At 55.7% G+C, this 23,985-nt stretch overlaps 1 protein-coding gene across 1 annotated transcript in view; it reads right to left on the reverse strand.

The window, feature by feature from the left end:
- MAMDC4 (MAM domain containing 4) overlaps window positions 1-23,985 on the reverse strand; it is a 51,525-nt gene that overhangs the window by 18,689 nt on the left and 8,851 nt on the right. Inside the window, exons 8-20 of the mRNA XM_050927103.1 lie at window positions 23,833-23,979; window positions 18,347-18,447; window positions 17,372-17,533; window positions 15,412-15,520; window positions 11,321-11,476; window positions 9,105-9,413; window positions 8,541-8,672; window positions 7,947-8,077; window positions 7,285-7,396; window positions 5,926-6,042; window positions 5,259-5,393; window positions 4,140-4,270; window positions 3,388-3,607 (exon numbers count right to left, since the gene is read on the reverse strand). Coding sequence (XP_050783060.1) covers window positions 3,388-3,607; window positions 4,140-4,270; window positions 5,259-5,393; window positions 5,926-6,042; window positions 7,285-7,396; window positions 7,947-8,077; window positions 8,541-8,672; window positions 9,105-9,413; window positions 11,321-11,476; window positions 15,412-15,520; window positions 17,372-17,533; window positions 18,347-18,447; window positions 23,833-23,979 — 1,962 coding nt within the window. The remainder of the gene's footprint in view (window positions 1-3,387; window positions 3,608-4,139; window positions 4,271-5,258; window positions 5,394-5,925; window positions 6,043-7,284; window positions 7,397-7,946; window positions 8,078-8,540; window positions 8,673-9,104; window positions 9,414-11,320; window positions 11,477-15,411; window positions 15,521-17,371; window positions 17,534-18,346; window positions 18,448-23,832; window positions 23,980-23,985) is intronic.

Here is a 23,985-nt window from a genome sequence, read left to right on the forward strand (position 1 = left end):
CTCTTAAATATCTCCAGAGATGGAGATTCCACAACCTCCCTAGGCAATTTATTCCAGTGTTTAACCACCCTGACAGTTAGGAACTTTTTCCTAATGTCCAACCTAAACCTCCCTTGCTACAGTTTAAGCCCATTGCTTCTTGTTCTAACATTAGAGGCTAAGGTGGACAAGTTTTCTCCCTCCTCCTTATGACACCCTTTTAGATACCTGAAAACTGCTATCATGTCCCCTCTCAGTCTTCTCTTTTCCAAACTAAAATAAACCCAATTCTTTCAGCCTTCCTTCATAGGTCATGTTCTCTAGACCTTTAATCATTCTTGTTGCTCTTCTCTGGACCCTCTCCAATTTCTCCACCTCTTTCTTGAAATGCGGTGCCCAGAACTGGACACAATACTCCAGTTGAGGCCTAACCAGTGCAGAGTAAAGCGGAAGAATGACTTCTCGTGTCTTGCTCACAACACACCGGTTAATGCATCCCAGAATCACATTTGCTTTTTTTGCAACAGTATCACACTGTTGACTCATATTTAGCTTGTGGTCCACTATAATCCCCCAAATCCCTTTCTGCCATACTCCTTCCTAGACAGTCTCTTCCCATTCTGTATGTGTGAAACTGAGTGTTCCTTCCTAAGTGGAGCACTTTGCATTTGTCTTTATTGAACTTCATCCAGTTTACCTCAGACCATTTCTCCAATTTGTCTCATTGTGTCTTCTTAGAGGTAGTCCCAAAGAAGACAGCAGTTTGACCATGGCAACAACACATCTCAGCACTTTCCTCCAACAAGAACACTCCTTTTCGAACTGAGCTGATAACACAGAATCAATTCTTCCAGATAATTTACACCTTTGAACAAACTTACACATAGCATTAATATGAGCATTGGAAGTTTCATGATCAGCAATATGTCATGCAACATTTCTCCAATTAGAGTGCCTGTTGAGAAATGTTTGTTTTCCTTCACTATGGTCAGGGAAAAATGTGCAAACATAACAGTAGCCTGCCTCAGTGGTTTCCCAAAAAAATCAACCAAATTCTCATTTTTCTTCAGCCTCAGAAAATGGGACTCATGAAGGCCTCTAAATTGCTTTCATCGTGCAACCTCATACTCTTTTCTCAAATTTTCCATAGTACCTATGTTTTTTTGGTTTATTTACTAAGAAATAGTCTATCATATCCAATGCAACAGATTTTGGCCATAATGCAATGTCTTCAGGATAGGTTTCTTCCCTTACTTCAACAAAATTACTAATATTTTGTAGTTCCATTGTCACTTCAGAGTTCACTTGTTCAACTTTTGCAGTCATTGTGGTATCCCCACAACTCGGCAAGTGATCAGATAGTTCAGATGTTTCCTCGCCCATACTTTTGATGAATTTCCACTATTCAATACTTCAGGCTTTTTAAAATAAGATGACAAACTGTCTTTTTGCTTAGCTTCGTCTTCTTGCCTCGCCTTCATTTTTTTGCATTTTTGACTGCCAGACTCATAATGTCACTTCATTATTGCTAAAAATCTGACCTAGATTTTAGGTAGATTAAAAATGTCTGAAAGAGCAGGGGCCTAGCCATAGGTGGGGCTGGGTGGGCCGTGGACCACCCAATTAGCTTTAACACCATTAATCTCGTGTTTTTATCAGGCTCTGTGAAAACAGGATTTTGAACCATTACATACTAGTGACAAATCACGGACATTGTTTCAAAGTGCGGGGGAGGGTGCTTTTGTCCAATTGGATAATTGGTCAAGCAGACAGACTTTGATTGGCAAATGACAGTTTCCCTTAGTTGCTGTTATGCTATTGCCGAGACAGCAAAAAAATGGCAAAGCGAAATTCTTTGCTAGACTACTTCAAAAACCCCCATTTAGAGCACAGTTTGCAGAATAAGGTCACAGAATGCGGAAAGCCTGGACCGCTTCGTAACCTCCAATGCTTATTAAATTTAGTCGTTTGTCAGATTTGTCTTGCATTTTGGGGCCCCTGTCGTTGGGGGCCCCGTGCCACTGCACGGTTCGTTTGACAGTAAATCCACCACCGGCCCTGAGCCCTAAGAACTGGGTAAGGCTGGGGGTGCCTAAATCGGCTGGGTTATGCCTTGAGCCCTAGGAACTGGGTAAAGGTGGGTGCCCTAGAGTGTGCGGGTAACACCCCAGCACCAGCCCTGGTCAGAGCCCTGGGCACAGCCATGGATGCCCACCCCCCAGCACCTGCCCGGGGCAGACCCCTGGGCATGGGGCACAATCATGGACACACCCCCTCACAACACCAGCCCTGGGCAGACCCTGCCAGCCCTCCAACCAACCAGAGAAGGGACCCAGCTGCAGGCCCACCGTAAGGAAAAGCCAGAGAATAACTGCATCTTCCAGTGCATCTGAACCAGCACAGACCATGCGGGCTGACAGAGCTCTCCCTGTTACCCGACCTGGCACCTCCTAGTGTCCAAGACGATGAGATTGTCACAGGGGCATGACTACTCGCACCCCCTGCTGGCCCAGCATGGCACTGCCAGCACTCCTTGCCTCAGTTTCTCTTCCCGAGGTGTGTGCCCTCAGCTTGCCACGCACCAGTCTAGGGTGGAGCTCTGGCTTAGCCCTCCAGCCATCTTACAACAAACATAACCCCGGGGTGGACGGGGGGGAGAAAACCAAGAGTCCAAACTCAAACGTTCCCACCAAACAGAATGTTTCCTCTGCCCTTCGGGACTTCTTCACCCGTCCCCCAGCCCTGCTTCCAGCACCTTTCTATGCTCAGCACCACCTGGGTCCCTGGACTGCCCTTTTCCTTCCAGTCCTGGCCTGTCTTCTCCCTGCAGTGCCAACTACCGAGCAAGCCCCCGCATCTCCTCTTCGAAAGCCTAGAACACCCTTAATCTAGTGCCTGACCTGCCTTAGCCCAGCCCTCAGGCCGGGGAGGTGTGGCTGGTCCCTGCCAGCCACAACACAGCACCCTGGCTGTTTGCACTGGCTCAGTGGAACCATGAACCCAGGCGATCAGCATGGCCACCGTGGAGTGCCCTGGAAATGGACTGGCTCAGCCCCACCTGGCAGTGCCACAGGAGCGCCCTGCTTACCCATCCCCCTCCTGTCCTGTGTCCTGGTCCTCAGCCCTGCCCTGCACCCTCCATGCTGCAGCATTCCAGCCACTCACATGGTTTCCCCTGGGGGGACCAGCTTTTCTGCAGAGCTCAGTGTGCCAGGCGCAGCTATGGGCTTGACAATCAGCCCATAGGCATGTGGGAGAGCTGTGTTCTGCACTCAGTCCCCGGCACCTCATGGCACCTTTGTGGCTGGCCAGGGCCCTGTGCTGCAAGCAGCGTGCAGTGGCTGTTTGCCAGGCCCAGGAAGGCAGACGGGTCCTCACAGCCCTGCAGGAGCACAGGGGCTGCATTACCTCGGGCTGTCCCCATGGTGTGGTCAGTGGGCGGGCCAGCGGTGGCAGTGCCCGTGGCGTTGCTCTGCCGTGCCCATGTGTACTGCCAGCTGGAGAAGAAGCCACAGGCATTGGCCTCGAACGAGCAGGACTTCTGGGGACCACAGGCTCCAGCTCGCACGGTGACATCGTCCAGGGCCATGTTCCCCAGGTACCCGTCACGAAGAGCCTCGAAGATCAGCTGTCAAGGAGGGAGGCACACAGCACTGAGCATGGCCCCCATTGTCACCGCCTCTGCCTATGCTCACCACTGGAGGGCGCCATGTCAGCACCATGCCTGCATGGGACAGGATAAAGGGTCCTCAGAGGTATTGGGGAGGAGCCCAACGGCCACAGAAATCTGTGAAGTTAGACACCTAAATACCCTTGAGGGTCTGGGCCCCAGTGACCCCCCGAAGCAGCTGCTGCCGGGGCTGCAGCCCAGGCGCCCTGTGGCTGGGTGAGCAGCACAAAGCCTTATGGAGCTTGCATGGCAGTGCCCTAGGCTCAGGAGTGTGGCACAGCCTCTCTGTTAGCACTCACTGAGTGCCAGCAGTGTGCCTGGTGCTGTACAGACATGGGGGCAGGCACAGTCCAGGAGGGGCTGGCGGAGACCCAGCATGGCACTGGGGCCAGAAAGGCCAGAGTCCTACCCCTGGCTCTGCAGTGACTGCCCACGTGCCACTGCAGAGCCTTGAGCACTGAGGGAGGAGGCAGTGTCTCGGGGGCCTTACCCGGTACCTCTGGAGAGCCTGGCGACTGAGTGTTGCGAATCCCAGGTGCCATATGCTGCCACGAGAGCCCATTTGGGTCCAGAGCACTGTCTCCGGCTCCCCATCATGCTGGATCTTTAGGTTCAGCGTGCCTGGGTTGAAACGAGGTTAGGGAGCCCATGGGAATGGGCAGACGACCAGCAGGTCGGGACAGGCACAGAGCATTCCTAGAGCACCTGCCAGACAGCCAGGAACCCTCTCCCCACTGACCTGCAGCCAGCTCTGGGGGGTGTCCGCTGGCAGGCAGGGGCAGCCTCTGCTGGAAAGTGACCAACGAGTTGCATTGGCAGAAGAGACAGGAGCCAGGGTTTTACATCCCCAAAGAGAAATGTGCCACTGCCTGGCACTCAGTTCATCGCCCCAGAAGGGCTGGGCTGAGCAGCTGGGACTGGAACCTGGGGTTCTCGAGAGCTAAGGCTGGCCTTGCTTCCCAAGTGCTGGGCTTCCATAAAACAGCCACCCCGGGCCAGTGAGTGAGGGAGTCTCAGCAGGGCTGGGGGCTGTTCTTCTTTGGGGGCATTAGGAAAGGGAGGGAGCCATACTGGGAGAGAGGCTCCTCGTGCTGGGGCACTCTCTCTCCCTGCCTGCACTGGGGCGACCCACACAGCTGGGACCTCACTCCCGGAAGCGCGAGCACCAGGGTGACCCACATAGCAGGGACATGTCCCTCTCTGCAGTGCAGCTCCAGTCCTTGGCCCACCTGTGCCCCTCACCCTGGCCTCATGAGCAGTGCCCAACTGCGTCCTTGGCAAAGGCGCTTTCTGTTGAATGCACAATGCCGGGCATGTCAACTGGCACCTTCCTGGAGGAGATGGGGAAGGATCTGTTTCTCCTGCCCTATGCAGAATGGGCACAGCCCAACCCAGCCCTTGGAAGCCCTATCATAGAATCCCAGGGTTGGAAGAGACCTCAGGAGGTCATCTAGTCCAACCCCCTGCTCAAAGCAGGACCAATCCCCAGACATATTTTTGCCCCAAATCCCTGTATAGCCCCCTCAAGGATTGAACTCACAACCCTGGGTTTAGCAGGCCAATGCTCAAACCACTGAGCTATCCCTCCCTCTCACAGGGAGTGACTTACCACTCTGAGGGCCATCCAGGCGGTACCAGAACGAGAGGCACTGCTCTCTGGTGGGAGGGTCCTGGGGGTAGGTGACGAGACGCGCGCTCAGGCCCCAGGTACTTTGGGCGGAGAGATCCACGGACAAGAAATAGCCTTTCAGAAGCAAACACAGCCCACGGTGAGAGCTGGTGCAGTAGAAACAAGGGCAGGCAGGTATCTACAGACACCCACCCAGCCCTCCCTGCACACAGCCCCAGCTTGCTACAGCCACAGGCCAAGCCTCGCCACACCAGCCTCATCCAGATCTTGGCCAAGCCATTACTCCAGCCCAGGTGTATTGGCAACCCCTGTGGGCTGGAAAGGCAGCAGACGGAAGCAAACCCAGCCTCTCCCAGCAGAACTCTGCTTGCTCCCTACCAGAGCCCTTGCCTTGCCTCACGGCCCAGCCTGGGGTCCAGGCCCAGGCCTGCCCCCACACTCCAAAACTAGGGGCCCAGCTTTGCCTTCTAAAGTTCCTGGCCCTCAGCTCGCGTTCAGTGGGCTGAGTTTGGAATGGATCCCAGAGCCACCGCTGGGTGCAGCTCTGAGACCAGCTCCACGGGGTAGGACCTGGAGGAGGGCTCCAACCCACCCCATAGCCAAGGATTTTTTGGGGCAAGCCCTCTGGCTCCCCAGCAGGACCCACCTGTGCCAGTGGTGTGGTCAGAGCCCAGCCCCAGACCTGTGCCTCTCGCCCACTCAAAGTCATCGCTCTGATCCTGGTACCAGCCGCAGAGCCCCATCTCAAAGTTGCAAGACAGCTCTGTGCAGAGAGAGAAAAGGCCAAGTTGTGAACGAAGTCAGAGTGGGGCGGGGGCCAGGGCCACCATCCTGCAACCAAACTCCTCACTTCTGACTCAGCCCCACGTCGGAGCCACGTTACAGCTGCTATGGTCCACCCCCACCCCTACTAATTTCAAAGAGCTCTTAGGTCTAGTGGCCAGAGCAAAGGAGCAGGAAATTGGGTTCCTCTGAAAGGGCATGAGGTTGAGTGGTCAGAGCAAGTGAACTGGGAGTCAGGACTCCTGGGTTCTATGCCAGCTCTGCTGTTGCTTCACTGGGTGACCCTGGGTAAGTCACTTAATGTGCCCGTGCCTCAGTTTCTCCATCTGGAGTTGGGGTGAGCTCCTTGCTCTGAGCTCTCCAGATGGAAGGAGGTGGAGCCCTTTGTGGGTTACATGCCCTTCTCTCTGCCCGGGTGGAAGAAGAGCAGGCTCCAGTCCTTGCCGGCTCCTGGTGGCCTTCCCTACCCCTTTGGTGGGAGCCTCGAGCACTTAGCAGGCCTGAGGAATCCGGCTCAGCCCCTGCAGGGCGAGGAGTAACCCAGACGGCACGTGGTGGCTGCAGGAAGGAATGTCACTTGGGCATGATCAGAAGAAAGGGCATCCAGGGTTCCCAGTCCTTCTCCTGCTCACGTGGTGCTGGAGACGCTCTCAGCATCAGCCTCTGCATGGGCACTAGGAATGTGAATCTGACAGGGTGAGATTCTGGTGCTGGGACTAGACGCCTGGGTCTAGATCTTCAAAATTATTTAGGTGCCTAACTCCCATTGACACCAGTGGTCCCCAGCCTTCTGCAAGGACAGCCCTGCTGGCATGGGCTGTCCCCGCAATCCCTAGGGGATGAGAGGAGCAAACTTGGGAAAAGGACAAGGGAGGCTGCAGGGGTTGGAGATCACTGGCTCTGGGATGAGCCTTCATCACCCACCTCAACTTGGCGCCCAGGATGGTGGAGTCCCTGTGCACTAAATTCAATACCGTGGCAGTGCAGAGACCTCCGGCCACAGCCTGTTATTAACCTAGTGGTAGTAACTAACTACTGGAAAAGAGCAAATCCTGCACCTGGCACCATCTGGAACCAAGCCCCGGAGCATGAATGGGTCAGGGCTGGTGAGTCCACCCATCCTGGGCCAGCAGCAGAGCAGGCCCCCCGCTGGCAGAAGTTGGTCAAGTGTCTCATTCCCGTTTCCCTGAGGGGTCCTTCGGTGCTCAGGGGAGAGACGTACCCGAGGCGTCTGGCGGGGTAAAGCGGGGGTCGCAGTTCACAAACACAACATCGTCCACAGCAGCACTCTGCACCACGGGGCCACGCAGCTTCACCAGGGCAGTCAGCTCCAGCTGAGGGGACAGCAGCCCTGGTCAGCACCATGGCTCACACGCCCCATCCTGGCCCCACAGTCCCCTCTGGACACTCGGGGCCCTGAAGTCTCTGTGCAAATTCAGCACAAAGGTGAGAGGTGCCGTGCGGCCCTCCCTCCCATCCCACTGTGCAGGGGCCTCCCCTGGGAGCGAGACGGGAGCTCTGTCTCTGGGGCCCGCTCAGCCCTTGGCAGCTGACAGCAAGAAGTCAATCATTGCTGAGCCCCTGCCTATGTGTCCCCAGGATGGAGATGGTCTCAGATTGGCCCCATTGGCTGGGACTGAGTTTGGGCACTGCCACCCAGCTGGCTTGGAGTCAGCACTGAGACATGAAGGGCTCCTGTTCCATCCCTGGCCCCCTGACCAGCCTGTCCCCTGGCCCCATTTAACCTCCAGGTTGCCCCGGCTCAGTGCTTTGTTCTTGGGGCTGCAGCACTGACAGAAGGCGGTGCCCAAGCTGCATGTGCTGGGGGTGCCCTTGGAGTGCCCACGAGGCCTGAGATGGGTGTGTTCAGGCTGCGGTGCCCACCTGGAAGGGTCTGGCTCTCTTCCCCAGCGGAATGGAGATGTGCTTCCACGCCGTGCTGCCATTGCCTTGCGTTTGCCAGGCCAGCCGGTGTGTTCCCAGGGCATGATCCACGATGCCGAGCGCAATGAACCCTAGCAAAGGGAGAGGGGGATGGCGAGGCAGCCTCTGGCTCTGAGACGCTGGCCCCAGCTGCCAGCCTGGCAGCATCCTTGGGAGCCCACTCAGTATGGCAGGGCCCAGGACCAGCTGCTGTGTCGGGCAGGGGATCCGGAGCACGGCAGTGACCCATCTGGTGACTCCATGCTGCTCGGGGTGTCACGTCCAGCAGGGAGTCTGGGTCTGCACTGCCTGGGGATGGGGATGGGATGATGGGGCCACGCTCCGGGTGGGGCTCCAGGAAACCTCTTCCCTGGGGCAAATAAGCAGAACATGGCTGCCCCTCTCTCTGCAGCACCCGGGTAATCAGTGCCTAAGGCCCCCCCTCCCAACCAGGAGTGCTACGACCTGGGCATATTATGGGGGATGCTACATAGGACCCTCCCCCCACGCTGGAGAGCTGAGCGCAGCCCAGGGGGGGCCAGCGAGTGCGGGTACCTTGGGGGTCGCTGTGCAGCCAGTAGTGCATCTCCACAGAGCAGGCCAGGCCCGAGGGGCCCAGAACAGGGGTGCGAGCCCTGGCCACCGACACCACCTGGCCTGGAGCCAGCGCCACACCCAGGTAACTCCCTAGGCAGGAAACAAGCCACAGCAGAGGAATAGTCACCCCATCCCCACTGACCTCCAGCACCACCTGTCCTCCTCCCCTCCCCCACTGCCCCCAGTCACTGCCTACCCCCTTCCCCTCCCCTCCCCCAGTGCCCCCAGGCACCGCCTGCCACCCTTCCCCTCCCCCACTGCCCCCAGGGGCCAGGGGTCTCACCTGTGAAGGGGCAGGGAGGAGGTAGGTCTCCCTTGTGGGTTGATGAGGTGGGGGGGGGTCTCCCTTGCAGGGGAATCTCACCTGTGTAGGGGCAGGGGGGTCTCCCCATAGGGCGGGTTAGGGGGTGGTTAGATCTCCCCTGTGGGGTGATGGGCATTAGGGGGGCTCTCACTGGTAGAAGGGGGGGGTAGGGGTCTCAGCTCCATATGGGCAAGGGGCTCCCCTGTGGGTAGCCTCACCTGTGGAGGTGTTGGTGGTGTGGTCTGCCCCAGGCAGTAAGGCCTCGCTGGCTTTCTGCCTCGCCCACTGCAGCTGGCCCACACTGACATCCTTCCAGCCCCTAGCCCCGGCCTCGAAGGTCGATGCCCCTGGAACACACCAAGTTTTCACTAGCCTTGTCTGGGCCCCGAAGCCTCTCGCCAGGCGGTGCCAAGAGCCCCAGATGCTCCTGGCCTGAAGGCGTCTGCTGCTGCAGTCCCCTGTGCCCACAGCCATCGGCACTGGCGGGTAAGCAGCTGCAGTCAGGAGCTCAGGCACTTTGGCCTTGGCTGGACACAGCAAGGGTTAAGCCAGCACATTACCCTGAGCCCCATGGACCCAGGCTGCCTGGGGAGCTGTGGGTGGCATTGCTGGTTACGTGCCTGGGCCTGCCTAACTCCCCTGGGCTGAGGTTTTCTCTCCTCCGCCCACTGTGCTCCAGCATGACCACTCCTTGCCCCTGGGCTTCGCTCACTGGACCAGGGCTAGGCCCCCAGGTATGGCCAATAGGCATCACGTGGCTACCTGCGAGGCCCAGGTGACTTTCCAAAGGGAGGGTTCCTGGCCTGGCTGGACAGACTTTATCTCTGTGTCTGCAGAGAATCTAGCACAATGGGGCCCTGATCCTGAGCAGGCTTCTGAGCATTTCTATCTGCTCAGCGGAAAACAGCAGCGCTAGGCAAGGAGGCAGGGTTTGGATATGCAGTGTGTCAAAGTGCCTGTGCTGAAGCCGCGGCTGTCACTGCAGAGTGCCGGTCCGCCAAGCGGGCTCAGCACAGTCCTTACTGAGCAGATTCAGAAGCACAAAAGCACTGAACGATCCAGAGATGTGAGCAGGGCGGAAATTCAAGGCTGGAAGGGCAGAACAGAATGGGATAGCAGCAGGGTAGCAGGACAGGAGTGGGGGGCGTTGGCAGAGGAGTGTGTGCAGGGATTCCAGAGCTGGGATAGCAGCGGGGCGGCAGGTCAGGACTGAGGGGTGTTGGCAGAGGGCTGTGTGCAGGGATCCCAGGGCTGGGATAGCAGCGAGGCGGCAGGTCAGGACTGAGGGACATTGGCAGAGGGCTGTGTGCAGGGATCCCAGGGCTGGGATAGCAGCGGGGCAGCAGGACAGGAGTGGAGGGCGTTGGCAGAGGGGTGTGTGCAGGGATCCCTGGACTGGGATAGCAGCGGGGCGGCAGGTCAGGACCGAGGGGCATTGGCAGAGGGGTGTGTGCAGGGATCCCAGGGCTGGGATAGCAGCGGGGCGGCAGGTCAGGAGTGAGGGGTGTTGGCAGAGGGGTGTGTGCAGGGATCCCAGAGCTGGGATAGCAGCGGGGCGGCAGGTTGGGACTGAGGGGCGTTGGCAGAGGGGTGTGTGCAGGGATCCCAGGGCTGGGATAGCAGCGGGGTGGCAGATCGGGACTCAGGGGCGTTGGCAGAGGGGTGTTTGCAGGGATCCCAGCGCTGGGATAGCAGTGGGGCGGCAAGTCAGGAGTGGAGGACGTTGGCAGAGGGGTGTGTGCAGGGATCCCAGGGCTGGGATAGCAGTGGGGAGGCAGGTCAGGACCGAGGGGTGTTGGCAGAGGGGTGTGTGCAGGGATCCCAGAGCTGGGATAGCAGCGGGGCGGCAGGTCAGGACTGAGGGACGTTGGCAGAGGGGTGTGTGCAGGGATCCCAGGGCTGGGATAGCAGCGGGGCGGCAGGTCAGGACTGAGGGGCGTTGGCAGAGGGGTGTGTGCAGGGGTCCCAGGGCTGGGATAGCAGCGGGGTGGGAGGTCAGGAGTGAGGGGCGTTGGCAGAGGGGTGTGTGCAGGGGTCCCAGGGCTGGGATAGCAGCGGGGCGGCAGGTCAGGAGTGAGGGGTGTTGGCAGAGGGGTGTGTGCAGGGATCCCAGGGCTGATATAGCAGCGGGGCGGTAGATCAGGACTGAGGGGTGTTGGCAGAGGAGTGTGTGCAGGGGTCCCAGGGCTGGGATAGCAGCGGGATGGGAGGTCAGGAGTGAGGGGTGTTGGCAGAGGGGTGTGTGCAGGGATCCCAGGGCTGGGATAGCAGCGGGGCGGCAGGTCAGGACTCAGGGGCGTTGGCAGTGTGTGTGCCCAGCCCCTGCCCACAATCTGGCCGCACTAGCTGGTGCTCTCAGACCCGCGCCTCATGTTATTATCACTGCACCATGGAGCGTTCTCCCACCCAGGCCAGCAGCTGCGTGATCCTTTACCACAGTACATCTCATCGGAGCCATCTTCACACGTCTGTATAAAGTCGCAGGTGAGCTCTGCACTGATGCACTTTGTATTGTCGCAGGCAAACTCCTGCAGGGTGCAGGGCGTGGTGGGGTCCGTGGTGGAAGGCTGGGGGGTGATGACCTGACTGCCTGGGGAGGGCGAGAGAAAGAGCAGGTCAGGAGGCACTACGGCGGGGGCTGTGCTCAGCTAACTGCCAGCAAATGCAGACCCAGCCGGGGCACTGAAGGCCCCTCCGATGGCTCCTTAGCACAAGCCACACTGGAACGTTACAGGGAGCGGAGACCGGAGGGGAAGCTCTCTCCTCTTCACAGTGTGGGTCACTCCAGGAGAGGCCTGGGCTCTTTTCCTCCTGTTCCCCAGCCCAGCCCCACCTCCCCTCACAACACTGATGGCAAACTCCTCCCAGGTGCCTGTGCCACGCACTGCGAGCCGTGGAAGAGCCAGCGCCGTGGGACCCGCCAGTGCGGCCCAGACCACAGGCAGCTCATGGACCCCGGCTTGAGTCGTGTGCCTGCCAGCACAGCCCCGACTTCCCCCAAAACTGCCCCCCCGAGTCCTGCGCCCATCCCAGCTCTCTCAGCCTCGCCTGGTGCACCATGGGTAGCCAGGGAGTGGCTGTACCTGTAAAGGCTTCCCACGTGTGGCAGTGCGGGGAGGAGGGGCTGGGGGAGAGGGGGCAGGTCACAAGGGCTGGGTGGGGATTTCCTGGCTTCTGGGTGTGTCAATGGGACACTTGCCTGGTTTGTAACAAAGTTGGCTAAGGGAATAAACACGGCAGGGCCTGGGAAGGGACATGGGGCCAGTGGTGGATTAATCACTTGGCTGCGGACTGTGCCCAGGGGCCGCAGCCACCTGGGGAGCTCCCAGAAAAAATCCGCTGCCAGGCAGCATAAACCTGGATCCCCTGCTGCTGGGCAGGCAAAGCCCCTGTACCCCAACCCTGCTCTGCCACAGCAGCATTGGGTGGGAGAAGACCCCATGCCCCAACCCCACTCCCCAGAAGCATCTCTGGCAGAAGCTGTGGGATGGTGGAAGGCCTCCCCAAACCCCAGTCCAATCCTGTCATAGAATCATAGGGTTGGAAGGGACCTCAGGAGGTCATCTAGTCCAATCCCCTGCTCAAAGCAGGACCAATTCTCAGATATTTTTACCCCAGTTCCGTAAATGGCCCCCTCAAGGATTGAACTCACAACCCTGGGTTTAGCAGGCCAATGCTCAAACCATTGAGCTATCCCTCCCTGCACAGCAGAAGCCCCCAGGCAGGGGCAGTCCCACCCAGAGGCCCCCAACCCTGCCCCTGGCAGAAGCCCCTGGGTGGGAGAAGACTCCATGCCCCGACCCTGGTCCCCCACAGAAGTGTGTGGCACTGCGGGAGAAGCCCCAGCTCCTGGATCCTCACTGTGGCCCTGGGACTGGAGGAGCTTTCACTCCCTGCGGCACCCCAGGGCCATGGCGCTCGGATAGAGCTTCTGCAGTCTTGGGAGGACAGAAAGGTGCAAAAAGAGTTGTGAGGTTGCAATGGGGCAGTGAAATCATAGAATATCATGATTGGAAGAGACCCCAGGAGGTCATCTACTCCAACCCCCTGCTCAAAGCAGGACCAACCCCAACTAAATCATCCCAGCCAGGGCTTTGTCAAGCCTGACCTTAAAAACTTCTAAGGAAGGAGATTCCACCACCTCCCCAGGTAACCCATTCCAGTGCTTCACCACCCTCCTAGCGAAAAAGCTTTTCCTTATATCCAACCAAGACCTCCCTCACTGCAACTGGAGACCATTACTCCTTGTTCTGTCATCTGCTACCACTGAGAACAGCCTAGATCCATCCTCTTTGGAACCCCCTTTCAGGTAGTTGAAAGCAGCTATCAAATTCCCCTCATTCTTCTCTTCTGCAGACTAAACAACCCAGTTCCCTCAGCCTCTCCTCATAAGTCATGTGCTCCAGCCCCCTAATCATTTTCGTTGCCCTCTGCTGGACTCTTTCCAATTTGTTCACATCCTTCTATAGTGTGTGTGTGGGGGGGAAACTGGACACAATACTCCAGATGTGGCCTCACCAGTGTTGAATTGAGGGGAATAATCACGTCCCTCGATCTGCTGACAATGCTCCTTCTAATGCAGCCCATTATGCAATTAGCCTTCTTGGCAACATGGGCACACTGACTCATATCCAGCTTCTCATCCACTGTAACCCCTAGGTCCTTTTCTGCAGACCTGCTACTTAGCCACTCGGTCCCTAGTCTGTAACAGTGAATGGGATTCTTCTGTCCTAAGTGCAGGACTCTGCCCTTGTCCTTGTTGAACCTCTAATTTGTCTAGGTCACTCTGTATCCTATCCCTACCCTCCAGTATATCTGCCTCTCCCCCCAGCTTAGTATCATCTGTGAACTTGCTGAGGGTTCAATCCATCCCATCATCCAAATCATTAATAAAGATGTTGAACAAAACCAGCCCCAGGACCGACCCTTGGGGCACTCCGCTTGATATCGGCTGCCAACTAGACATCGAGCCGTTGATCACTACCCGTTGAGACCGACGATCTAGCCAGCCTTCTAGTCCATTCATCCAGCCCATACTTCTTTAACTTGCTGGCAAGAATACTGTGGGAGATCGTAACAAAAGCTTTGCTAAAGTCAAGGTATATCACGTCCACTGCTTTCCCCATATCCACAGACCCAGTTATCTCCTCATAGGAGGCAATTAGGTTAGTCAGGCAGGACTTGCCCTTGGTGAATCCATGTTGACTGTTTCCGATCACCTTCCTCTCCTCCAAGTGCTTCAAAATGGATTCCTTGAGGACCTGATTCATGATTTTGCCAGGGACTGAAGTGAGGCTGACTGGCCTGTAGTTCCCTGGGTTCTCTTTTTTATATATGGGCACTATATTTGCCTTTTTCCAATCGTCCGGGACCTCCCCCAATCACCACGAGTTTTCAAAGATAATGGCCAATGGCTCTGCAATCACATCAGCCAACTCCCTCAGCACCCTCGGATGCATTAGATCTGGACCCATGGCCTTGTGCATGTCCAGCCTTTCTAAATAGCCCTTAACCTGTTCTTTCCACTGAGGGTTTCTCACGTCCTCCCCATACTGTGCTGCCCAGTGCAGCAGTCTGGGAGCTGACCTTGTCTATGAAGATGGAGGCAAAAAAAGCATTGAGTACTTCAGCTTCTTCCACATCATCTGTCACTAGGTTGCCTCCCTCATTCAGTAAGGGGCCCACGCTTTCCCTGACCTTCTTCTTGTTGCTAACACACCTGGAGAAACCCTTCTTGTTACTCTTCACATCCCTTGCTAGCTGCAACTCCAATTGTGCTTTGACCTTCCTGATGACACCCCTGCATGCTCGAGCAGTATCTTTATACTCCTCCCTAAGCATCTGTTCAAATTTCCACTTTCTGTAAGCTTCCTTTTTTAGTTTAAGCTCACTGAAGATTTCACTGTTAAGCCAAGCTGGTCACCTGCCATATTTGCTACTTTTTCTGCACTTCGGGATGGTTTGTTCCTGCACCCTCAATAAGGCTTCTTTAAAATACAGCCAGCTCTCCTGGACTCCTTGCCCCCTGGGGAAGGAGCAGAAACGGGTGGGGCTCTGGGTGATGCCTCGGGCAGAAGGGGCAGGGCTGCAGGTGGATGAAGTGGGGAGGGACTATATTGGGAATTGGCCCTGTTTGAGCAGGGGGTGGGACTAGATGACCTCCTGAGGTTCCTTCCAACCGTGGTATTCTATGATTCTATGACTACATAGAATACTCTGGCCCAGGGCCCCAGGATATCTTAATCTGCCTCTGCTTGGGGCTATAGCTAGAGGGGGTATATGGGGCAGAAAGGCGGCCAGCTGGGAGAGAGAGACAGAGAGATATTAAGCCATGCTGTGCTGCATGGCAAACAGGGAGTCAGGAGTGGATCACCTCACAGCTCTGAGGCTGACCTGAAGAAGATGCCATCAGCGACAGGACTAACCTTGCCCTGCCCATTAGTCCAATGGAGAGGGAGTTAAAGGTTAAAACTCCAGTCCAGCAGCTGGCAAAGAGTGAACAAAGGGACCTGTCTGGCTGCTCACCTGCAACCCGGACACAGCCTGGAGAGAGAACCAGGTCATCCAGGGCCATGCTGCCTTTGGGTCCTGTTCCGATCACGCCCTCAAGAATGATCTGCAGGGACACAACGAGCTGCAGGTAACACAAGGGAACAGGCTAGCGCCTGCTCCCCATGCAGGACACCTCAGATGTCTCACAGGAATGAGGCCCGCCCCACGGAGTCCCAGCCAGGAGTGTCTGCCCAGCACTGCAGGCAGAGGATGGAGGGGCCATCATCTAACAGGCAAATGAAAGCAAATGATGTGAAGTGATGCAAGACCGATACTGGCGTGATTTCTTTCCCAGGGGAAGCTTGGCTTAGATGGAGATAGTTTCAGGACATGTGTGTAGGGGGGGAGGACATGCTTTGCGGTGTGGGGTCTGTGCATTGAATGTGTATGCGATGGTAGGTCAGTGAATAGGGTATGGAGGTGGGGCACTGCTTACGCTTTATGATGATGGTGAGTAAGTGTTTAGGCTGTGTGATGGAGGTAGGAAAGTGTGTAGGGCAGGGAGGGGGTCAGTGTTCAGGCTGAGTGATGGTGGGTCAGTGTGTAGGGTAAGGAGGGGGTGGGTGTTTAGTCTGAGATGAGAGTGGGTCAGTGTATAGGGTATGGAGTGGGACAGTGTTTAGGCTGTGTGATGAGGGTGGGTCAGTGTGTAGGGTAGGGAGGGGGTCAGTGTTTAGGCTGTGCGATGAAGGTGGGTCAGTGTGTAAGGAACGGAGGGGGTCAGCGTTTAGGCTGTGTGATGGTGGGTCAGTGTGTAGGGTAGGGAGCCGGTCAGTGTTTGGCTCTGTGAGGGTGGGTCAGTGTGTAGGGCAGGGAGGGGGTCAGTGTTTAGGCTGTGTGATGGTGAGTCAGTGTTTAGAATATGGAGGGGGTCAGTGTTTAGGCTCTGTGATGGTGGTAGGTCAGTGTGTAGGGTATGGAGGGGGTCAGCGTTTAGGCTGTGCGATAGTGGGAGAGTGTGTAGGGTAGGGAGGGGGTCAGTGTTTAGGCTGTGTGATGGTGGTGGGTGAGTGTGTAGGGTATGGAGGAGGTCAATGTTTCGGCTCTGTGATGGTGGTGGGTCAGTGTGTAGGGTAGGGAGGGGGTCAGTGTTTAGGCTGTGCGATGGTGGGTCAGTGTGTGGGGTATGGAGGGGGTCAGAGTTTAGGCTGTGCGATAGTGGGAGAGTGTGTAGGGTAGGGAGGGGGTCAGTGTTTAGGCTGTGCGATGGTGGGTCAGTGTGTGGGGTATGGAGGGGATCAGTGTTTAGGCTGTGTGATGGTGGTGGGTCAGTGTGTAGGGTATGGAGGGGGTCAGTGTATAGTAGGGTAGAGGGGTGTGAGGTAGGTCAATGTACAGGATGTAATTTATTTCCCTAGGAAAACTCAGCCGCAGCTCCAATTCTTAGTGCTCGTCCAGCCCTTTAATCTGCCGTCCCAGCTGGCGTGTGCAAGGCACAACAGGGGACCCTTTGTCCTGTCCGTGGCTGTGTAGCTTGGGGGGTGGGAGCTCTCCCCATGTCCTGTTCCCCCTGCACTGGGGCAGGGCTGGCCAAGACCTGGCTCACTGGGGCACAGGCACAGAGTCATTTCAGCAGCTGATGGGGAATTAGGTCATGGGGATGCAGGGTCAGATTGGGAACGGGGCTGAATTGGCATCCTTGGAGCCTGAAAGCCCCTTTGACCCCCAAGAAAGCATCTCCTGGGTAGGGTCATGCCCCATGCTGCCCCAACCCTTCCTGGGATGGAGCCCTCTAGCGGCTCCGAGGGGATGCAGCCACTCATGCCCATTCTCCCCTTTGCCTCTTCTCAGGGGGTGGCTTTGTGTCATGGTCACGACTCTACTGGGTCCTGGCTTAAAACCCACATTGCCTTGCTGCTCCATGGCAAGAGCTGGGCCTGGCACCCTGTGCTGGCCCAGCTGCCGGGGGGCACATGAAGGGTTTGCTGCCCACCTGGAAGCTCTCGGTCACACTGAAGTCCACCTTCTCCCTGAACCAGTAATCCCCGAGGTCCCCGGCCCTGGAGCGCACGAGCTGCATGACGCCGGAGCTGGGTTTGTAGTAGATGTTGAGGCTGCTGGTGGCCGAGTCGTAGAGGTGGGAGTAGAACACGAGCTGGACCCGGAACGAGCATACAGACAATAAGCGCCTCACTCTGCCAACCCGCTACTCAGGGCCAGGCTCAGTCCCTGCGTGCCCAGGAGCAGCCAGCCAGGAAGGAGGCCCCGGGGCTCCAGCACGGCCTTGGCACTGTCATCCAGCCCAAAGCAGAGGCAGCATGAGGAGGGCAGGGCAGTTGCAAAAGAGCCTCGAGTGCTGGCTGGAGTGTGCCCCGCGGCTCTGCCTGGCTCTGCCTGGCTCCGGGCCATGCTCTCCTCACCCAAAGATCCCGGGAGATGCTGTTCAGCCTACAGCATGACCCTCACCAGCCAATCAGCACCCAAACTTTCTGAACGTGCCTAGTGCTGGAGAATCCTGACTGGCTGGCGAGGAGGTCAGTGTCCCTCCCACCCAGTGGGGTGGTGCCCAGGGCTCTCTTTGACTCAATAAAATCCAGAACTTGGGAATTTCAAGCCTAATGATCTGCTGAGGCACCCATAAAATCCCCACCTCGTGTGGCTCATCCACAGCCCTTCCCTCTGCTGCTGAGCTGGGACCTGCAGGAGCTGAGCACCAGCTGTCCGGCAAACACCCAAGCTGCCTTGGGCAACACAGAGCCCAGTGGCACCTGCAGAGTTCAGTGGTTTCCAGCAAGCCTTGAAGGGCTGGTTTCTCCCCGGCAGCAGCCCCCCGAGGGTGGGTGAAGAGGGGCCCTGCCTGCAGTCCCTAGACACTGCGTAGGAGCCACCTCCAAGATGTCAGCCGTCCTTCCCTGTCCAGGCAAAGCCAAGAGGAGGCTGGCAGCCATGTAGCCCAGGGGCAACTTACAGAGCAGCAGCTGGTTGTGGTTGCTTGGAAAGTTGGACTAACGAGTCTGGCTGCATCGCTGCGCCGGTCCTGTGGGCCGGTACTGACGTAGAGGAAAAAGCCTATGGGAGATCAGCAGCACACGTTGGGTTGCCAACTGTGTAACCACCCCCGCCCTGCCCCCTACCCCCTGCACTGCCCCTTCTTCAAGGCCCCACCCTGCTCATTCCATCCCCGCTCCCTCCCTTGCTCGCTGTCCCCCACCCTCACTCACGTTCAGTGGGCTGGGGCAGAGGGTTGGGCTGTGGGCTCTGGGTTGGGGCCGAGGAGTTCAGAGTGTGGGAGGGGGCTCCTGGTTGTGCCTGGGCAGGAGTTTGGGGTGCAGGAGGGGGCTCTGGGATGGGGCAGGGGGTTGGAGTGTGGGAGTGAGTGTGAGGTGCAGGCTCTGGTAGGGAGTTTGGGTGCAGAAGGGGGCTCCAGGCTGGGGCAGGGGTATGGGAGGGGGTGAGGGGTGGCACTCACCTTAGGTGGCTCCCAGTCAGCGGCACAGTGGGACTAAGGCAGGCTCCTGGAAGTGGCCACCACGTCCCTGTGGACCCTGGTGGAGGGAGGGCAGGGATCTCTGTGCACTGCCCGCACCCCGAGCGCCTACTCCGCAGCTCCCATTGGATGGGAACTGCCTTAGCCCCGCTGCACTGCCGACGAGGTAAGCAGGGCCCAGGGGCTCCACACGCTGCCCCCTCCATGCACTGCTGCCCGAAGTGGCCAACACATCCCTGTGCCCCCTATGCCCCCCACAGTTCCCATTGGCTGCAGTTTCTGGCCAATGGGAGCTGCAAAGTTGGTGCAAGGGGCGGGGGCAGCACACAGAGACCCCCTCGCCCACCCTCCAGAGGCCACAGGAACGTGCTGGTTGCTTCTGGGAGCGGCGGGGGGAATGGACAGGCAGGGACAGTTGGCAACCCTAAGCACACATTAATACAGCCCCCCCGGCTGGCTTTATACCCAGGCCTCATGTGTTACTGGGATGCACCGTGCTCTACCTGCTTGGGGGTGGGGAGGCAGTGTGGCCTACTGGCCAAAGCACTGGAATGGGATGTGGGCTCTAGGGGGACCATGGGAAAGTCACTTCCCTGCTCTGTGGATCAGCTTCCCCAGCTGTAGAATGGGGATAATGACAGCGCCCCCCTGGAGCTGAGATCGCCTGATGCCTAGTGCTCCATACGAGCTAGTTAGACCCGTCCAGTAACTCTGCCCCCCAGAAAGAGTCCCCAGCAAGAAGGATGAAGAGAGGCAAATACTATGGAGAAAAAACTGCCACCTGGAGTGAGGCCCCCAGCTTCTCCAGTGCCCCCACCTTGAACAGCAGACTAGGGCCCCCTCCATGTACTTGCACATTTGGTTTCTAATTTTGTGACCTTCCCTGCACAAGCCGGTTCCCATGGTGAACTGCTGGTTGGGGTTTCACTAGCAAGCGCCCCAGTGAGCATGGAAGACGCTCCCCAGCAATACGCAAAGAGGCTTGACTGCAGGAAGGAAGACAAAGATCTGGTAAGATTTTGCTTGCATAAAGGCCTGAGAGCTGCTTTAACCTGGGGACCTCTGCTGCCATCATCTACCCCTGGAACAAAGACCCTGTTTGAAACAGACTGGGGAAAAAGGGAGGAGGTGTTGCCTTGTATATTAAAAATGTACACACTTGGACTGAGGTGGAGATGGACATAGGAGACGGAAGCGTTGAGAGAGTCTCTGGGTTAGGCTAAAAGGAGTAAAAAACAAGAGTGGTGTCATGCTAGGAGTCTACTACAGGCCATCTAACCAGGTGGAAGAGGTGGATGAGGATTTTTTTAAACAACTAACAAAATCATCCAAAGCCCAAGATTTGGTGGTGATGGGGGACTTCAACTATCCAGATATATGTTGGGAAAATAACAGCGCGGGGCACAGACTATCCAATAAGTTCTTGGACTGCATTGCAGACAACTTTTTATTTCAGAAGGTTGAAAAAGCTACTGGGGGGAAGCTGTTCTAGACTTGATTTTAACAAATAGGGAGGAACTCGTTGAGAATTTGCAAGTAGAAGGCAGCTTGGGTGAAAGTATCCTGAAATCGGAGTTCACAATTCTAAGGAAAGGTAGAAGGGAGTACAGCAAAATAGAGACAATGGATTTCAGGAAGGCGGATTTTGGTAAGCTCAGAGAGCTGATAGGCAAGGTCCCATGGGAATCAAGACTGAGGGGAAAAACAACTGAGGAGAGTTGGCAGTTTTTCAAAGGGATACTATTAAGGGCCCAAAAGCAAGCTATTCCGCTGGGTAGGAAAGAGAAAATATGGCAAAAGACCAGCTTGGCTTAACCAGGAGATCTTGCATGATCTAAAAAATAAAAAGGAGTCATATAAAAAACGGAAACTAGGACAGATTACAAAGGATGAATATAGGCAAACACAGGAATGCAGGGGCAAGATTAGAAAGGCAAAGGCACAAAATGAGCTCAAACTAGCTACAGGAATAAAGGGAAACAGGAAGAATTTTTATCAGTACATTAGAAGCAAGAGGAAGACCAAGGACAGGGTAGGCCCTCTGCTCAGTGAGGAGGGAGAAACAGTAACAGGAAATTTGGAAATGGCAGAGATGCTTAATGACTTCTTTGTTTCGGTCTTCACTGAGAAGTCTGAAGGAATGCCTAACACTGTGAATGCTAATGGGATGTGGGGTAGGTTTAGAAGATAAAATAAAAAAAGAACAAGTTAAAAATCACTTAGAAAAGTTAGATGCCTGCAAGTCACCAGGGCCTGATGGAATGCATCGTAGAATACTCAAGGAGCTAACAGAGGAAGTATCTGAGCCTCTAGCTATTATCTTTGGAAAATCATAGGAGACGGGAGAGATTCCAGAAGACTGGAAAAGGGTAAATATAGGGCCCATCTATAAAAAGGGAAATAAAAACAATCCAGGAAACTACAGACCAGTTAGTTTAACTTCTGTGTTAGGGAAGATAATGGAGCAAGTAATTAAGGAAATCACCTGCAAACACTTGGAAGGTGGTAAGGTGATAGGGAATAGCCAGCATGGATTTGTAAAGAACAAATCATGTCAAACCAATCTGATAGCTTTCTTTGATAGGATAACGAGTCTTGTGGATAAGGGAGAAGCAGTGGATGTGGTATACCTAGACTTTAGTAAGGCATTTGATACAGTCTCTTATGATATTCTTATCAATAAACTAGGCAAATACAACTTAGATAGGGCTACTATAAGGTGGGTGCATAACTGGCTGGATAACCGTACTCAAATAATAGTTATTAATGGTTCTCCATTCCTGCTGGAAAAGTATAACAAGTGGGGTTCTGCAAGGATCTGTTTTGGGACCGGCTCTGTTCAATAGCTTCATCAACGACTTAGATATTGGCATAGAAAGTACGCTTATTAAGTTTGCAGATGATACCAAACTGGGAGGGATTGCAACTGCTTTGGAGGACAGGGTCATAATTCAAAATGATCTGGACAAATTGGAGAGATGGTCTGAGGTAAACAGGATGAAGTTTAACAAAGACAAATACAAAGTGCTCCACTTAGGAAGGAACAATCAGTTTCACACATACAGAATGGGAAGAGACTGTCTAGGAAGGAGTACGGCAGAAAGGGATCTAGGGGTTATAGTGGACCACAAGCTAAATATGAGTCAACAGTGTGATGCTATTGCAAAAAAAGCAAACGTGATCCTGGGATGCATTAACAGGTGTGTTGTAAACAAGACACGAGAAGTCATTCTTCCGCTCTACTCTGCGCTGGTTAGGCCTCAACTGGAGTATTGTGTCCAGTTCTGGGTACCGCATTTCAAGAAAGAGGTGGAGAAATTGGAGAGGGTCCAGAGAAGAGCGACAAGAATGATTAAAGGTCTAGAGAACATGACCTATGAAGGAAGGCTGAAAGAATTGGGTTTTAGTTTGTAAAAGAGAAGACTGAGAGGGGACATGATAGCAGTTTTCAGGTATCTAAAAGGGTGTCATAAGGAGGAGGGAGGAAACTTGTTCACCCTAGCCTCTAATGATAGAACAAGAAGCAATGGGCTTAAACTGCAGCAAGGGAGGTTTAGGTTGGCCATTAGGAAAAAGTTCCTAACTGTCAGGAAATTGCCTAGGAAGGTTGTGGAATCTCCATCTCTGGAGATATTTAAGAGTAGGTTAGATAAATGTCTAGCCGGGATGGTCTAGACAGTATTTAGTCCTGTCATGAGGGCAGGGGACTGGACTCGATAACCTCTCAAGGTCCCTTCCAGGCCTAGAATCTATGAATCTATGAGCACATCAGAATGTACCTGTGACAACTGAGAAATCCAACAGTCAAAGTAACTAGCGAGCTAAGGAGCAGGGAGCAGAGTGGCTAGGGCCGTGACTTAGGACTTCTCTCCTCACAGCCCTGTTCTGCGCTGGCCAGGGCAGAGACATCTCTTGCTGTGCATTGACTGAGCACAACATCAGAATGTACTGATGCAGGAGAGCAACTTGGAGCCGGAACTCCTCCCTGTCAGCGGGGGACTGCACTAACGCCCCTGTGCGGGTGTTTGGGGAGGGACTGTGAGATTCAAAGGTCACTCGGATGTGCTGTGTCAGAGGGAACAGCTTATCCTCTATGGGAGCAGTAAGGTCAGGTTGCTTTTATCTCCTCCCCAGGGGCTCAGAGGTCCCAGCCTGTCCCAGGTATTTTGGCAGGGGGTTAATGTTTAACATTTATTATGCTCTATTTTCTTGGCAGTGCCTTCCAGTAATCACAGAGCTTGCTTTCCAGGAGGACATTGTGGCTGTCCCCTTACCCAGAGGCCAAGGACTCTGCAGGCGGGGGGCCCGCAGGCAGATCAGAACCACCAGCAGAGGGGTCTAAGACATGGCTTTGGAGCCTGCCCCATCCAGCCACCCCAGAAGGCCAGTGGTGCATTGTGGGAACACCGATAATCAAGGTAGTGAAGCAGCCTGTGTGGAACCTGCCCCTAGCATGGGTGTGATTATTCCATAAGCACTAAGAACCAGCCTGGGCCCTGTTCAGTGACCTAATAACTGAGCAAGTGAAGCATCAGCTTGTCTTGGCGCTGAGCTGTAGTAGTGAACAGGCTTGTGCCATGCCACGGCTCAGGGCAGGAAATATTCCAGGGAAATCCAAACCCTCCCTCTGCATGGAGTCCTCTTAGCAGTAAGAGCAGAGTTGAGCCAATCCTAAAGTCACCGTGACCTGATGACCAGGAGGGGACAGGAATCTGCAAGCTGCTTCTCCCTGGCCTCTCCACAGACTGTTACCTGGCCCCACACATCACTCCAGGCGGCAGCATTCTGGAGGGCAGGGAACAGAGTAAGACTCTGACATCTGCTCAGCCCTAGACACACACAGCAGAACTACTCGGCCCCTTAGCGGCCCAGGCCCCTGGTGCATCCCTGACTCCACTTCCCTTCCCTGACAGGACGGGTGCAGCACGGGGGGGGACCCAGCAACCCTCAGTGGGTTGCAGAGGTACCTGTCCTGCTGTTGCTGCTGTGGTCCCGTGTGGGGCTGCGGGCCCCAGGCACGAGGTGGAGGCTTGTGTTCCTGACCCAGGTCGGGTAATCGGGCACAGTGTTCCAGCCACACCAGCCCGTCTCAAAGGAACAGATGGTGAACGATCCTAGGA

This window comes from Gopherus flavomarginatus, chromosome 17 (genome assembly GCF_025201925.1).
Source record: "Gopherus flavomarginatus isolate rGopFla2 chromosome 17, rGopFla2.mat.asm, whole genome shotgun sequence".
NCBI classification, from domain to species: domain Eukaryota; kingdom Metazoa; phylum Chordata; order Testudines; family Testudinidae; genus Gopherus; species Gopherus flavomarginatus.